The sequence below is a fragment of the Strix uralensis genome, unplaced genomic scaffold (assembly GCF_047716275.1).
Source record: "Strix uralensis isolate ZFMK-TIS-50842 unplaced genomic scaffold, bStrUra1 scaffold_567, whole genome shotgun sequence".
NCBI classification, from domain to species: Eukaryota; Metazoa; Chordata; class Aves; order Strigiformes; family Strigidae; genus Strix; species Strix uralensis.
In genome coordinates, this window is record NW_027437160.1 from 1 (window position 1) to 15,798 (window position 15,798).

The window sequence follows — 15,798 nt, forward strand, 5'->3', positions numbered from 1 at the left end:
GCTCCTATAGCACCTGGGGGGGGCTATAATGTCCCTGAGGGGCTCTATAGGGTCCAGGGGGCTCCTATAGCACCTGGGGGGGGCTATAATGTCCCCGAGGGGCTCTATAGGGTCCAAGGGGGCTCCTATAGCACCTGGGGGGGGCTATAATGTCCCTGAGGGGCTCTATAGGGTCCAGGGGGTCTCCTATAGCATCTGGGGGGGGCTATAATGTCCCTGCGGGGCTCTATAGGGTCCAGGGGGGCCCCTATAGCATCTGGGGGGGGCTATAATGTCCCTGAGGGGCTCTATAGGGTCCAGGGGGGCCCCTATAGCACCTGGGGGGGGCTCTAATGTCCCTGAGGGGCTCTATAGGGTCCAGGGGGCTCCTATAGCACCTTGGGGGGGGCTATAATGTCCCTGAGGGGCTCTATAGGGTCCAAGGGGGCTCCTATAGCATCTGGGGGGGGCTATAATGTCCCTGAGGGGCTCTATAGGGTCCAAGGGGGCTCCTATAGCACCTGGGGGGGGCTCTAATGTCCCTGAGGGGCTCTATAGGGTCCAGGGGGCTCCTATAGCACCTTGGGGGGGGCTATAATGTCCCTGAGGGGCTCTATAGGGTCCAGGGGGCTCCTATAGCATCTGGGGGGGGCTATAATGTCCCTGAGGGGGTCTATAGGGTCCAAGGGGGCTCCTATAGCACCTGGGGGGGGCTATAATGTCCCTGAGGGGCTCTATAGGGTCCAAGGGGTCTCCTATAGCATCTGGGGGGGGGCTCTAATGTCCCTGAGGGGCTCTATAGGGTCCAGGGGGGCTCCTATAGCATCTGGGGGGGGCTATAATGTCCCCGAGGGGCTCTATAGGGTCCAAGGGGTCTCCTATAGCATCGGGGGGGGGGCTCTAATGTCCCTGAGGGGCTCTATAGGGTCCAAGGGGTCTCCTATAGCATCGGGGGGGGGCTCTAATGTCCCTGAGGGGCTCTATAGGGTCCAGGGGGTCTCCTATAGCACCTGGGGGGGGCTCTAATGTCCCTGAGGGGCTCTATAGGGTCCAGGGGGTCTCCTATAGCACCTGGAGGGGCTCTAATGTCCCTGAGGGGCTCTATAGGGTCCAAGGGGGCTCCTATAGCATCTGGGGGGGGGCTCTAATGTCCCTGAGGGGCTCTATAGGGTCCAGGGGGCTCCTATAGCACCTGGGGGGGGCTATAATGTCCCCGAGGGGCTCTATAGGGTCCAAGGGGGCTCCTATAGCACCTGGGGGGGGCTATAATGTCCCTGAGGGGCTCTATAGGGTCCAGGGGGCTCCTATAGCATCTCGGGGGGGCTATAATGTCCCTGAGAGGGTCTATAGGGTCCAGGGGGTCTCCTATAGCATCTGGGGGGGCTATAATGTCCCCGAGGGGCTCTATAGGGTCCAGGGGGCTCCTATAGCACCTGGGGGGGGCTATAATGTCCCTGAGGGGCTCTATAGGGTCCAGGGGGTCTCCTATAGCATCTGGGGGGGGCTATAATGTCCCTGAGGGGCTCTATAGGGTCCAGGGGGGCCCCTATAGCACCTGGGGGGGGCTCTAATGTCCCTGAGGGGCTCTATAGGGTCCAAGGGGGCTCCTATAGCACCTGGGGGGGGCTATAATGTCCCTGAGGGGCTCTATAGGGTCCAGGGGGCTCCTATAGCACCTGGGGGGGGCTATAATGTCCCTGAGGGGCTCTATAGGGTCCAGGGGGCTCCTATAGCACCTTGGGGGGGCTATAATGTCCCTGAGAGGGTCTATAGGGTCCAAGGGGGCTCCTATAGCACCTGGGGGGGGCTATAATGTCCCTGAGGGGGTCTATAGGGTCCAGGGGGCTCCTATAGCACCTGGGGGGGGCTATAATGTCCCTGAGGGGGTCTATAGGGTCCAGGGGGCTCCTATAGGTCCTATAGGGGCCCCTATAGCACTTGGGGGGGGGGGGGGGCGCTCCCCACCCCCCCTATAGGCTCCTCCCCCTCCCCATAGGCCCCGCCCCCCCATAAGGCCCCTCCCCCTCGTAGGCGTGGCCTGGGGCACGTCCATTTTATTGGGGGTCAAAGGTCACGTGGGGGGGGGCGGGAGCTCGTTAAGGGGCGTTAATGAGGGGCGGGGCCCCCCCTGGGGGGGGCCCCAATAAATAATTAGGGGGGCGGGGCCTGCCCGGAGGGGCGGGGCTTGGGGGGGCGGAGCCTCCTGGGTATGTGACAAGGGGGTGGGCGGGGGCTTGGGCTGGTGGGTGGGGTTAGAGGGGAAGTGGGTGTGGCCTGGGGGTGGTAGGCGGAGCCTCGGCATCAAGGGCGGTGTCCGGGCTGCGGGAGTGGGTGGAGCCAATGGGGGCGTGGCCTGGGGGGTGGGCGGAGCCAGCCAGGACCTCATTGGGCAGAGCCTGCAGTGGGCGTGGTCAGGGGGTGGAGGGGCGTGGCCATGGGGGGAGGATCCACCGGGGGAGTGGCCAGGAGGTGGGTGGGTGGAGCCAAGAGGTGATGGGTGGAGCTGGGGGTGATGGGCGTGGCCAGGAGGTGGGTGGGTGGAGCCAGGAGGTGATGGGTGGAGCTGGGGGTGATGGGCGTGTCCAGAAGTGGGTGGGTGGAGCCAGGAGGTGATGGGCGGAGCTGGGGGGTGATGGGCGTGTCCCAGAGGTGGGTGGGTGGAGCCATGAGGTCATGGGCATGTCTGGGGGGTGATGGGCGTGTCCAGGAGGCGGGTGGGCGTGTCCAGGGGGTGATGGGCGTGTCTGGGGGTGATGGGCGTGTCCCAGAGGCGGGTGGGCGTGTCCAGGGGGTGATGGGCGTGTCCAAGGGGTGATGGGCGTGTCCCAGAGGCCGGTGGGCGTGTCCAGGGGGTGATGGGCGTGTCTGGGGGTGATGGGCGTGTCCCAGAGGCGGGTGGGCGTGTCCAGGGGTGATGGGCGTGTCCAAGGGGTGATGGGCGTGTCCCAGAGGCCGGTGGGCGTGTCCAGGGGGTGATGGGCGTGTCGGGGGCGGGGTCACTTGACCCGGATCTCGGCGTATTCAGGAGGTTCCTCGGGGGGACCCCGGCCCGGTTTGGGGGGAGGGGCCGGTTCGGGGGGAGCCGCCGGCCCCTCCCCCACCCCCAGCGCCCACCGGCCCACGGCCCCTCGGAGCCAACGGGCCTGGGGGGGGGGGGGGGGTGTCACCATCACACCCCCCCCCCCCGTGTCCCCAATGTCCTCCAATGTCCCCCCCCATGGTCCCAGTGTCCCCCCAAGACCCCCAACCCCCCCCAGGGTCCCCCCCATGTCCCCAATGGCCCCCCAAGACCCCTCAATGTCCCTTTTGCCCCCCCCATGTCCCCCCAATGTCCCCCCAAGACCCCCCCAATGTCCCTTTTGACCCCCCAATGTCACCCCCATGTCCCCAACGTCCCCCAAGACCCCCCAATGTCTTTCTGTGCCCCCCCAATGTCCCCAGGGTCCCCCCCAATGTCCCCAATGTCCCCCAAGACCCCCCAATGTCCCCCCATGTCCCCAATGTCCCCCCAAGACCCCCCACTGTCCCTTTTGCCCCCCCAATGTCCCCCAGGGTCCCCCCAAGACCCCTCAATGTCCCCCCATGTCCCCAATGGCCCCTCATGTCCCCCCAATGTCCCCCCAAGACCCCCAATGTCCTTCTGTGCCCCCCAATGTCCCCCCATGTCCCCCCAATGGCCCCCCAAGACCCCCAATGTCCTTCTGTGCCCCCCAATGTCCCCCCAAGACCCCTCAATGTCCCTTTTGCCCCCCCAATGTCCCCCAGGGTCCCCCCCAATGTCCCCCAAGACCCCCCAATGTCCCCCCATGTCCCCAATGTCCCCCCAAGACCCCCAATGACCCTTTTGCCCCCCCAATGTCCCCCAGGGTCCCCCCCAATGTCCCCCAAGACCCCCAATGGCCCCCCTCACCCCCCCCCCCATACCTGCAGGGGGCGCTGTTGGGGCTCGGGGTCCCCCCCTTGCCCGGGCGGGGGCTGCACCGGGGTCACCTCGGGGCTTCCCGCCGCCTTCCTGCAAGGGGAGGGGGGGGGGTCAAGGGTCAGAGGTCACGCCCTGACCCCTGACCCCGCCTCTGGCCCCGCCCATTCAGCCCCCCCACCCCCCAATTTCCCCTCCCAATTTCCCTGAGGGGGCGTGGCCAAGCCCAGGGTGGGTGTGGCTTATAGTTGTGGGCGTGGCCTGTAGCAGGCATAGCCGGGAGGGGGCGTGGCCTCATGGGGTGGGGGCGTGGCCTCTCCCAAGGGGGCGTGGCCTCTCCCAAGGGGCTCCAAATGGGGGCGTGGCCTCTCCCAAGGGGTCTCTGGGGGCGTGGCCTCTCCCAAGGGGGCGTGGTCTATCCCAAGGGGTGTCTCCAATGGGGGCGTGGCTTCTCCCAAAGGGTCTCTGAGGGGGTGTGGCCTCTCCCAAGGGGTGTCTCCAATGGGGGCGTAGCCTCTCCCGAGGGGGGCGTGGCCTCTTCCCAAGGGGGCGTGGCCTCTCCCAGCCCTGGGTGGGGTTGGGGCCTGTTCCCACGGGCACCCCCTTGTCCCTTGTGCCCCCCCCCCCCCCCCCAAATATGGGGCCTCCCCCCCTCCCCTCCCCGCCGTGGGTGTGGCCCCCCCCGTGGGCGTGGCCTCCCGCGGGTGGGCGTGGCCAGCCCGGGGGCGTGTCTCACTTGCGACGGCTTTGGCTGAGGTAGCAGACGAGGGCGATGACGATGGCGAAGGCCACCACGGCCCCGACCGGCCCCACCTTGGCCCAAACGAGCCCCCCTAGAAGTTGGGGGGAGGGGGGGGGGGGGCAAAGAGGGGTCGGGGGGGGCAATAACATCCCCCCGAGGGGGCAATAACCCCTCCCCCACCCCCCCCCCGTGGGAAATTCCCGCGCTTGGGGCTGGGAGGGGGGGGATTGGGGGGGGGGGGGGGGGCAAATCCCACCCTGGGGGGGGGCAAATAAACGCACAATAACTCCGGGAGGTGACACCGGGTGACGGTGACACCCACGTGAGTGACACGGTGACAAGTGACACCCGGACGGGTGACAAGGGGACAGGCGGGTCCTGATTGGTTTTGGGGTGGGTTTTGTCCCTCCAAGGGATTGGGGGGGGGTGACACAATAACTCTGGGAGGTGACACCGGGTGACGGTGACACCCGGACGGGTGACACGGTGACAAGTGACGGTGACACCCGGACGGGTGACAAGGGGACAGGCGGATCCTGATTGGTTTTGGGGTGGTTTTTTGGGTTTTTGTCCCCCCAAGGGACGAGGGGGACGACACAATAATTCCAGGAGGTGACACCGGGTGACGGTGACACCCACATGGGTGACACGGTGACAAGTGACGGTGACACCCGGACGGGTGACACGGTGACAAGTGACACCCGGACGGGTGACAAGGGGACAGGCGGGTCCTGATTGGTTTTGGGGTGGTTTTTTTGGGTTTTTGTCCCCCCAAGGGACGAGGGGGACGACACAATAATTCCAGGAGGTGACACCGGGTGACGGTGACACCCACATGGGTGACACGGTGACAAGTGACGGTGACACCCGGACGGGTGACACGGTGACAAGTGACACCGGACGGGTGACAAGGGGACAGGCGGGTCCTGATTGGTTTTGGGGTGGGTTTTGTCCCTCCAAGGGATTGGGGGGGGGTGACACAATAACTCCGGGAGGTGCCACCGGGTGACGGTGACACCCGGACAGGTGACACGGTGACAAGTGACGGTGACACCCGGACGGGTGACAAGGGGACAGGCGGGTCCTGATTGGTTTTGGGGTGTTTTTTTGGGTTTTTGTCCCCCCAGGGGATTGGGGGGAGGTGACACCGGGTGACGGTGACACCCGGACAGGTGACACGGTGACAAGTGACGGTGACACCCGGACGGGTGACACGGTGACAAGTGACGGTGACACCCGGACGGGTGACAAGGGGACAGGTGGGTCCTGATTGGTTTTGGGGTGGGTTTTGTCCCTCCAAGGGATTGGGGGGGGGGTGACACAATAACTCCGGGAGGTGACACCGGGTGACGGTGACACCCGGACGGGTGACACGGTGACAAGTGACGGTGACACCCGGACGGGTGACAAGGGGACAGGCGGGTCCTGATTGGTTTTGGGGTGTTTTTTTGGGTTTTTGTCCCCCAAGGGACGAGGGGGACGACACAATAATTCCAGGAGGTGACACCGGGTGACGGTGACACCCACATGGGTGACACGGTGACAAGTGACGGTGACACCCGGACGGGTGACACAGTGACAAGTGACACCCGGACGGGTGACAAGGGGACAGGCGGGTCCTGATTGGTTTTGGGGTGGTTTTTTGGGTTTTTGTCCCCCCAAGGGACGAGGGGGACGACACAATAATTCCAGGAGGTGACACCGGGTGACGGTGACACCCACATGGGTGACACGGTGACAAGTGACGGTGACACCCGGACGGGTGACACAGTGACAAGTGACACCCGGACGGGTGACAAGGGGACAGGCGGGTCCTGATTGGTTTTGGGGTGTTTTTTTTTGGTTTTTGTCCCCCAGGGGATTGGGGGGAGGTGACACCGGTGACGGTGACACCCGGACAGGTGACACGGTGACAAGTGACGGTGACACCCGGACGGGTGACACGGTGACAAGTGACGGTGACACCCGGACGGGTGACAAGGGACAGGCGGGTCCTGATTGGTTTTGGGGTGGGTTTTGTCCCTCCAAGGATTGGGGGGGGGTGACACAATAACTCCGGGAGGTGCCACCGGGTGACGGTGACGAGTGACGGTGACACTCGGGGTGACGCGGTGACTTACCGGGGTGATGGAAGCGCAACTGTTGCCTGACGCTGCCGTGGGGGTTGTGGGCGGAGCAAAGGACGGCCAATCGGGGGTCAAGGGTCCCCCGAAGGGTGAGGATGCCGGTGACGGTGACGACCCCCCCCGTCCCCCGGCCCGGCGTGGTGACGGTGTAGTCGCGGTGACCCTCGGTGACGGTGACGTTGCGGGACGGGAGGTCAAAGGTCACGGCCGGTTCGGGGACGGCGGAGGCCGAACAGACGCAACGGGCCCCGTCCCCCCCCGGGGTGCAGCGGGAGTCGGGGAGGAGGATGGGGGGGACTGGGGGGTGGGGACACCCCGAAATGTCACCGGGGGACCCCGACATTGCGGGGACCCCCCCGAGAACACACCTGGGAGCCCAAAATCAACCCCGGGACCACCGATAGGCCCCTGAGAACCCCCAATACCCCCCTTAGGCACCCCAAAACCCCCTTGGGACCCCCAAATACCCCTCTTAGGGACCCTGATACCCCCTCTGGGACCCCAAATACCCCCCTTAGACCCCCAAATACCCCCCTTAGGGACCCCAGTCCCCCCCTTAGACCCCCAAATACCCCCCTTAGGGACCCTGATACCCCCTCAGGGACCCCAATATTCCCCTTAGACCCCCAAATACCCCCCTTAGGGACCCCAATCCCTCCCTTAGACCCCCAAATCCCCCCCTTAAGGACCCCGATACCCCCTCTGGGACCCCAAATACTCCCCTTAGACCCCCAAATACCCCCCTTAGGGACCCCAGTCCCCCCCTTAGACCCCCAAATACCCCCCTTAGGGACCCTGATACCCCCTCAGGGACCCCAATATTCCCCTTAGACCCCCAAATACCCCCCTTAAGGACCCCCAAATACCCCCCTTAAAGACCCTGATACCCCCTCTGGGACCCCAAATACCCCTCTTAGACCCCCAAATACCCCCCTTAGGGACCCCAATCCCCCCCTTAAGGACCCCAATACCCCCTCTGGGACCCCAAATACCCCCCTTAGACCCCCAAATAACCCCCTTAGGGACCCCAGTCCCCCCCTTAGACCCCCAAATCCCCCCCTTAGACCCCCCAATCCCCCCCTTAGGGACCCCAATCCCCCCCTTAGGGACCCCAATACCCCCTTAGACCCCCAAATAACCCCCTTAGGGACCCCAATCCCTCCCTTAGACCCCCAAATCCCCCCCTTAGACCCCCAAATACCCCCCTTAAGGACCCCGATACCCCCCTTAAGGACCCTGATACCCCCTCTGGGACCCCAGTCCCCCCCTTAGACCCCCAAACACACCCTTAAGGACCCCGATACCCCCTCAGGGACCCCAAATACCCCCCCCCGCCCCCCAAAACCCTCACACTCGACGGTGAGGTTGAAGGCGAGGCTGCTCTCCCCGTGCTGGTTCTCGGCCCGGCAGAGGTATTCGCCGGCATCCTCCGGTTTGGCGGCCGCCAAGTTCATGGTCACTTGGGGTTCGTAGACGGCGGCGGCCACCACCCGCCGTCCCCGCGTCACCGTGACGATGGGCGCGGGGTGACTGGCGGCCCCGCAGGTCACCGTCACCGGGTCACCCGCCACCACCCAGAGGGAGCCGTTGAGGAGGGGTGAACGGGGGGCGTCTGTAAGGGAGGAGGGGGTTGGGGGGGGGGGTCCCCATGTGGTTTGGGGGCGTTCTAGGGGTTTGGGGGCGTTCTAGGGGTTTGGGGGGGGTCCCCAGGTGTTTGGGGGGGGGGTCCCAGGTGGTTTGGGGGTGTCCTAGGGGTTGGGGGGGGGTTCTAGGGGTTTTGGGGGGGGCCTCAGGTATTTTGGGGGGGTCCCAGGTGGTTTGGGGAGATCCTCAGGTGGTTTGGGGGGGTTCTAGGGGTTTGGGGGGGGTCCCAAGGTGTTTGGGGGGTCCCAGGTGGATTGGGGGGGGTTCTAGGGGTTTGGGGGGGGTCCCCAGGTGTTTGGGGGGGGTCCCAGGTGGTTTGGGGGGGTTCTAGGGGTTTGGGGGGGGTGCCCAGGTGTTTGGGGGGTCCCCAGGTGGTTTGGGGGGGTTCTAGGGGTTTGGGGGGGGTCCCCAGGTGTTTGGGGGGGTCCCAGGTGGTTTGGGGGGGTTCTAGGGGTTTGGGGAGGTCTCCAGGGGTTTGGGGGGGTCCCAGGTGGTTTGAGGGAGTCCCAGGTATTTTGGGTGGGTTCTAGTGGTTTGGGGGAGTCCTAGGGGTTGGGGGGGGGGTCTAGAGGTTTTGGGGGGACCCCAGGTGTTGGGGGGGGGGGAACACCTAAGAAGGACTCTCCTAGGGGACCCAGGAGTGGCCCCAAGAAGGGACCCAGGAGGGTCCCCCCAAGAAAGGGACCCAGGTGAACCCCAAGGAGGGTCCCCCCAAGAAAGGGACCCAGGTGCACCCCAAAAAGGGACCCAGGAGGGTCCCCCCAAGAAAGGGACCCAGGTGAACCCCAAGGAGGGTCCCCCCAAGAAAGGGACCCAGGAGCACCCCAAAAAGGGACCCAGGAGGGTCCCCCCAAGAAGGGGACCCAGGTGAACCCCAAGGAGGGTCCCCCCAAGAAAGGGACCCAGGTGAACCCCAAAAAGGGACCCAGGAGCACCCCAAAAAGGGACCCAGCAGCCCCCCAAGAAGAGACCCAGCCCCACCCCAAGAAGAGACCCCCAAAAGAAGCCCCAAAATCCCCCCAAAAATCCCCAAAAGGGGGGTCCCCTAAGAAAGGGGGGGGAACGGGACGGCCCCCCCCCCCCCAACCCCTTAGGGGCAGGGGGGGTCCCCCAAAATTTCTTACAAGCCACGTGAAGCTGAAGACTCCGGTTGTGTCGCCCGTGTCGGTTCTCGGCGACGCAACTGTAGGTACCGGCTTGATCCGGTTCGATCCGGGGTAAAACCAAGCGGAGACCGGTCGAAACCGGTTCTTCCCGTAACACCGTGACCCCCCGAAACCACGAGAGTAACGGGGGGGGTCGTCCTTCGGCTTCGCACCCCAATTCTACGTCCTTCGGCTTCGCACCCCAATTCTAACGGGGGTTCCCTCAACGGCTTCGCCCGGGCCGGAGACTTCGAGGACGCGGGGTTCGTCTTTTGGGGGGGGGGGGGGGGGGGGGGGAGTGGGGAGGGGTTAAGGGGGGACAAAAATGGCGGGGGGGGGGGGTAAAAATACAAAGGGGGGACCCCAAAAGGGCGAACTCTGACTTACAGTGGACGTCGAGGGCGACGGCGGCCTCAAAAGTCAAGGAATTGTTGGTAAAAGTGACCCCGACAGGCCAAGCGGCGTCCGCCATCTTGTCGCTGAGGGCGGAAGCGGAGGAGGGACAAAATGGCGGCGGCGCCATCTTGGTCCTCACGTAATTCGTGGGTGGAAGCTTCCGGAAGGTCTTCGGTTCCTTCCCAAGAGACGCGGGGACGGAGGCGGGGACAGTTATCGGGAACGCGGCAGCGGAGTTCGACGTCGTCGCCCGCCACCAGTTCGGGGGGAACCTCTAAAATGGGTTGGTCTGAGGGGAGAAAAAAGGCGGAAAGGGGTTGGGGGGGGGGCGGGGGACCTAAAATGGGGGTCTGAGGGTGACAAAATGGGGTGTCGGGAGTCTGAGGCCCACAGAATGGGGTCTGGGGTATGTGGGGGCCCCTAAAATGGGGTCTCAGGGTGTCTGGGTGCCCCCAAAATGGGGTCTGGGGTATCTGGGTGCCCCTAAAATGGAGTCTGGGGTATCTGGGTGCCCCCAAAATGGGGTCTGGGGCATCCAGACCCCCCCTCCCCAAAAGGGACCCACCCAACTGGGACCCCCAAAATGGGGTCTGGGGTATCTGGGTGCCCCTAAAATGGGGTCTCAGGGTGTCTGGGTGCCCCAAAATGGGGTCTGGGGTATCTGGGTGCCCCCTAAAATGGGGTCTCAGGGTGTCTGGGTCACCCCAAAATGGGGTCTGGGGGTATCTGGGTGCCCCTAAAATGGGGTCTCAGGGTGTCTGGGTGCCCCCAAAATGGGGTCTGGGGTATCTGGGTGCCCCCAAAATGGGATCCCAGGTATCGAGACTCCCCTCCCCCAAAGGGACCCACCCATCTGGGTCCCCCAAAATGGGGTCTGGGGTACCTGGGTGCCCCTAAAATGGGGCTCCCAGGGTGTCTGGGTGCCCCCAAATGGAGTCTGGGGTATCTGGGTGCCCCCAAAATGGGGTCTGGGTATCTGGGTGCCCCTAAAATGGGGTCTCAGGGTGTCTGGGTGCCCCCAAAATGGGGTCTGGGGTATCTGGGTGCCCCTAAAATGGGCTCCCAGGGTGTCTGGGTCCCCCCAAAATTGGGTCTCAGGTATCTGTGTCCCCCCAAAATGGGATCCCAGGTATCGAGACTCCGCTCCCCCAAAGGGACCCACCCATCTGGGTCCCCCCTAAAATGGGCTCCCAGGGTGTCTGGGTGCCCCCAAATGGAGTCTGGGGTATCTGGGTGCCCCCAAAATGGGGTCTGGGTATCTGGGTGCCCCTAAAATGGGGTCTCAGGGTGTCTGGGTGCCCCCAAAATGGGGTCTGGGGTATCTGGGTGCCCCTAAAATGGGCTCCCAGGGTGTCTGGGTCCCCCCAAAATTGGGTCTCAGGTATCTGTGTCCCCCCAAAAATGGGATCCCAGGTATCGAGACTCCGCTCCCCCAAAGGGACCCACCCATCTGGGTCCCCCAAAATGGGGTCTGGGGTATCTGGGTGCCCCTAAAATGGGGTCTCAGGGTGTCTGGGTCCCCCCAAAATGGGGTCTCAGGAGTCTGAGCCCCCCCAAAATGGAGCCTGGGGTATCTGGGTCCCCCCAAAATGGAGTCTGGGGTATCTGGGTGCCCCCAAAATGGGGTCTCAGGAGTCTGAGCCCCCCAAAATGGGGTCTGGGGTATCTGTATCCCCCCAAAATGGGCTCCCAGGCATCCGAGCCCCCCAAAACAGGGTCCCAGCCACCCATATCCCCCCCCCCCCCACCAACCACCATCCCACCCCTCCCACCCCCCCCCCCCCCAAAACTCCTCAGGACCCCCCCCCCCAAAAAACTCACCCAGCACCTCCAGCACGGTGTGTTCGGAGAAGCTGTACTGGTTATAACCCCCCAAATCCCCCCGAAAATAATATTTTCCGGCAAATTCGGGGCTGAGGGGGCCGAGGAAAAGGGAACAATCGCGGAGCCCCGGGTCGCCCACGAGCGTCGCTCGGCCCGTGAAAACTCTCGTGGACGGCGCCGGCCCTCGAACGAGCCACCACGGGGGGGTAATTTTTGGGGTACGGGCTCCCAAAATACCACAAACCGTGGACGGTGGCCGGGCGTAATTCTTCCGGGTAGCCAAAGCGGCAAGGAATGGCCACGCAGGTCCCCGACAGGCCCGAGACGGACGGCGGCATCCAAGCGGCCCAGGGGCCACCTGAGGTACCTGGGGAGGGGGGGGGGGGGAAGAATGGGGGGGTTGGGGGGGGGGTGGGGGGGGAAAGGGGGGGGGAAAGGGGGTTGGGGGGAGGTTTTGGGGGTAATAGTGGGGGTTTGAGGGGGTTTTGGGGTAATAATGGGGGTTCGAGGGAGTTTTGGGGTAATAGTGGGGGTTTGGGGGAGTTTTGGGGTAATACTGGGGGTTTGAGGGGGGTTTTGGGGTAATAATGGGGGTTTGGGGGAGTTTGGGGGTAATAATGGGGGTTTGGGGGGGTTTTGGGGTAATAGTGGGGGTTTGAGGGAGTTTTGGGGTAATAATGGGGGTTTGAGGGAGTTTTGGGGTAATAATGGGGGTTTGAGGGGTTTTGGGGTAATAGTGTGGGTTTGAGGGAGTTTTGGGGTAATAGTGTGGGTTTGAGGGAGTTTTGGGGTAATAATGGGGTTTGAGGGGGTTTTGGGGTAATAATGGGGGTTTGGGGGAGTTTTGGGGTAATAGTGGGGGTTTGGGGAGTTTGGGGTAATAATGGGGGTTTGAGGGGGTTTTGGGGGTAATAATGGGGGTTTGAGGGAGTTTTGGGGTAATAATGGGGGTTTGGGGGAGTTTTGGGGTAATAGTGGGGGTTTGAGGGGGTTTTGGGGGTAATAGTGGGGGTTTGGGGGAGTTTTGGGGTAATAGTGGGGGTTTGGAGGGGTTTTGGGGTAATAGTGGGGGTTTGAGCAAGTTTTGGGATAATAATGGAGGTTTTGGGGGAGTTTTGGGGTAATAGTGGGGGGTTTGAGGGGGGTTTGGGGTAATAGTGGGGGTTTGGGGGAGTTTTGGGGTAATAATGGGGTTCTGGGCATCTTTTGGGTGTAAAAATGGGGTTTTGAGGAACTTTGGGGGCTAATATTGGGGTTCTGGGCATGTTTTGGGGTAATAATGGGGTTTTGAGGAAGTTTGGGGTAATAATGGTGTTGTGGGGAAGTTTTGGGGTAATAATGGGGTTCTGGGCATGTTTTGGGGGTAATAATGGGGGTTTGGGCAAGTTTTTGGGGCGAATTAGGGGGTTTCCAACATTTCCTGGGTCTATTATCGGGGTTCTGGGGGTCCCCTGGGTCTGCTGACGCGGTTTGGAGCAACTTTTGGGTCTAAAACCAGGGGTTTGGGGGTCTAATAACGGGGTCCTCCCAGTCCCTCCCAGTCCCTCCCAGTTCCCCCAGTTCTCCCAGTCCCTCCAGTCCCTCCCAGTTCCCCCAACTCTCCCGCCTTCCCAGTCCCTCCCAGTCCCTCCCAGTCTTCCCCAATTCCCTCCCAGTCCTCCCAGTTCCCCCAGTTCTCCCAGTCCTTCCCAGTCCCTCCCAGTTCCCCCCAAACGATCCCAGTTGCCCCCAGTCTTTCCCAGTCCCTCCCAGTGCCATCCCAGTCCTTCCAGTGCCATCCCAGTCCCTCCCAATCCCTCCCAGTGCCATCCCAATCCCTCCCAGTGCCATCCCAGTCCCTCCCAGTCCCTCCCAGTGCCATCCCAGTCCCTCCCGGTGCCATCCCAGTCCTTCCCAGTGCCATCCCAGTCCCTCCCAATCCCTCCCAGTGCCATCCCAATCCCTCCCAGTGCCATCCCAGTCCCTCCCAATCCCTCCCAGTGCCATCCCAGTCCCTCCCAGTGCCATCCCAGTCCTCTCCCAGTCCCTCCCAGTGCTCCCAGTACCTGGGGGGAGGGGCAGCAGCAGCAGGAGGCTGGTGGAGAGAGCGGCGGCCACCGGCCTCATGGTGGGGGCTGGGGGACACGCAGGGGGACACCAGTGTCCCCAGTGTCCCCTCCCAGTATATCCCAGTGGCTCCCATGTCCCCTCCCACTATCCCCCAGCGTCCTCCATGTCCCCTCCCAGTGTCCCCAGTGGTCCCTCCCAGTATCCCCCCTCCCATTGTCCCCCAGTGTCCCTCCAGTGTCCCCTATTGTCCCTGTCCCCAGTGTCCCCCAGTGCCCCCAGTGCCCCAGTGTCCCCCATTGTCCCCCAGTGCTCCAGTGACCCCCAGTGTCCCCTATTGTCCCTGTCCCCCCTCATCTCCATTGTTCCCCCAGTGCCCCCCAGTGTCCCCCAGTGCTCCCAGTGACCCCCAGTGTCCCCTATTGTCCCTGTCCCCCATTGTCCCCCAGTGCCCCCCATTGTCCCCCAGTGTCCCCCAGTGCCCCCAGTGTCTGTCCTCCAGTGTCCCCCAGTGCCCCCCAGTGCCCCCAGTGCCCCCCAGTGTCCCCCATTGTCCCACCAGTGTCCCCAGTGTCTGTCCCCTATTGTCCCCCATTGTCCCCCAGTGCCCCCAGTGCCCCCCATTGTCCCCCCAGTGCCCCTCGGTGTCCCCCAGTGCCCCCCATTGTCCCGCCAGTGCCCCCCAGTGTCCCCCAGTGCCCCTAGTGCCCATCCCCTATTGTCCCCCAGTGTCCCCCAGTGCCCCCATTGTTCCCCAGTGCCCCCCAGTGTCCCCAGTGTCTGTCCCCTATTGTCCCCTATTGTCCCCCATTGTCCCCCCAGTGCCCCCATTGTCCCCCAGTGCCCCCCAGTGTCCCCCAGTGCCCCCCAGTGCCCCCAGTGTCCCCCATTGTCCCCCATTGTCCCCCAGTGTCCCCCAGTGTCTGTCCTCCAGTGTCCCCCAGTGCCCCCCAGTGCCCCCAGTGTCCCCCATTGTCCCCCATTGTCCCCCAGTGTCCCCCAGTGTCTGTCCTCCAGTGTCCCCCAGTGCCCCCCAGTGCCCCCAGTGCCCCCCAGTGTCCCCCATTGTCCCCCAGTGTCCCCAGTGTCTGTCCTATTGTCCCCCATTGTCCCCCAGTGCCCCCAGTGCCCCCCATTGTCCCCCCAGTGCCCCCCAGTGCCCCAGTGCCCCCAGTGTCTGTCCCCCAGTGCCCCCCAGTGCCCCCCATTGTCCCCCCAGTGTCCCCCCAGTGCCCCCCAGTGCCCCAGTGCCCATCCCCCATTGCCCCCCATTGTCCCCCAGTGCCCCCCAGTGTCCCCCAGTGTCCCCCAGTGCCCCCCATTGTCCCCCCAGTGCCCCCCAGTGCCCCCATTGTCCCTCCCCTCCCCCATCTCCATTGTCCCCTGTCCCTCCCCCCCCCCCCCCCCCTCCCCCATCACTGTCCCCCATTGTCCCCATTGTCCCCAGCGCCCGTCACTGGTCCCAGGCGGTGCCGGGGGACGGGTGACAACACCAAGCACAGGCCCCCCCCCCCACCCCCCCCTCCCCTCCCCCACCCCCCCCGTGTCCCCCCCCCCCCCCCTTCCGTGTCCCTGTGTCCCCCCCCACGGGACAAATTCCTGACGCGCCGGTGTCACCCCCACGGCCCCAGGGGACAAAGGGACCCTCTGTGTGTCCCCCCCCCACCCCCCCCCCACCCCCGGGTCCCCCCAACCTTTTTTGGGGGGCGGGGGGGGGCGTGTGTGCTCAGGGGGGGACTATGGGGGGGGGCCCAGGCGGTTTGGGGAGGGGGGGGGGGGGACTAGGAATTGGGGGGGGGGGCAGGAATTGGGGGGGGCAGCAGGAATTGGGGGGGTCACAGGAATTTGGGGGGGGTCAGAGGAATTTGGGGGGGGGTCCCAGGAATTGGGGGGGGTTGCAGGAATTTGGGGGGGCAGCAGGAATTGGGGGGGGCACAGGAATTGGGGGGGGGCACAGGAATTTGGGGGGGGCAGCAG

At 64.1% G+C, this 15,798-nt stretch overlaps 1 protein-coding gene across 1 annotated transcript; it reads right to left on the bottom strand.

Moving 5' to 3' along the window:
* Positions 1-2,017: 2,017 nt before the first annotated feature.
* Positions 2,018-12,142, bottom strand: LOC141939073 (Schwann cell myelin protein-like). The gene is given in 11 exon segments (XM_074858092.1): positions 2,018-3,122; positions 3,904-3,991; positions 4,635-4,731; positions 6,761-7,063; positions 8,118-8,378; positions 9,535-9,742; positions 9,745-9,824; positions 9,943-10,003; positions 10,005-10,240; positions 11,773-11,935; positions 11,937-12,142. Coding segments are annotated over 11 exon segments (1,821 nt in total). The 5' UTR covers positions 12,114-12,142; the 3' UTR covers positions 2,018-2,975.
* Positions 12,143-15,798: the final 3,656 nt, after the last annotated feature.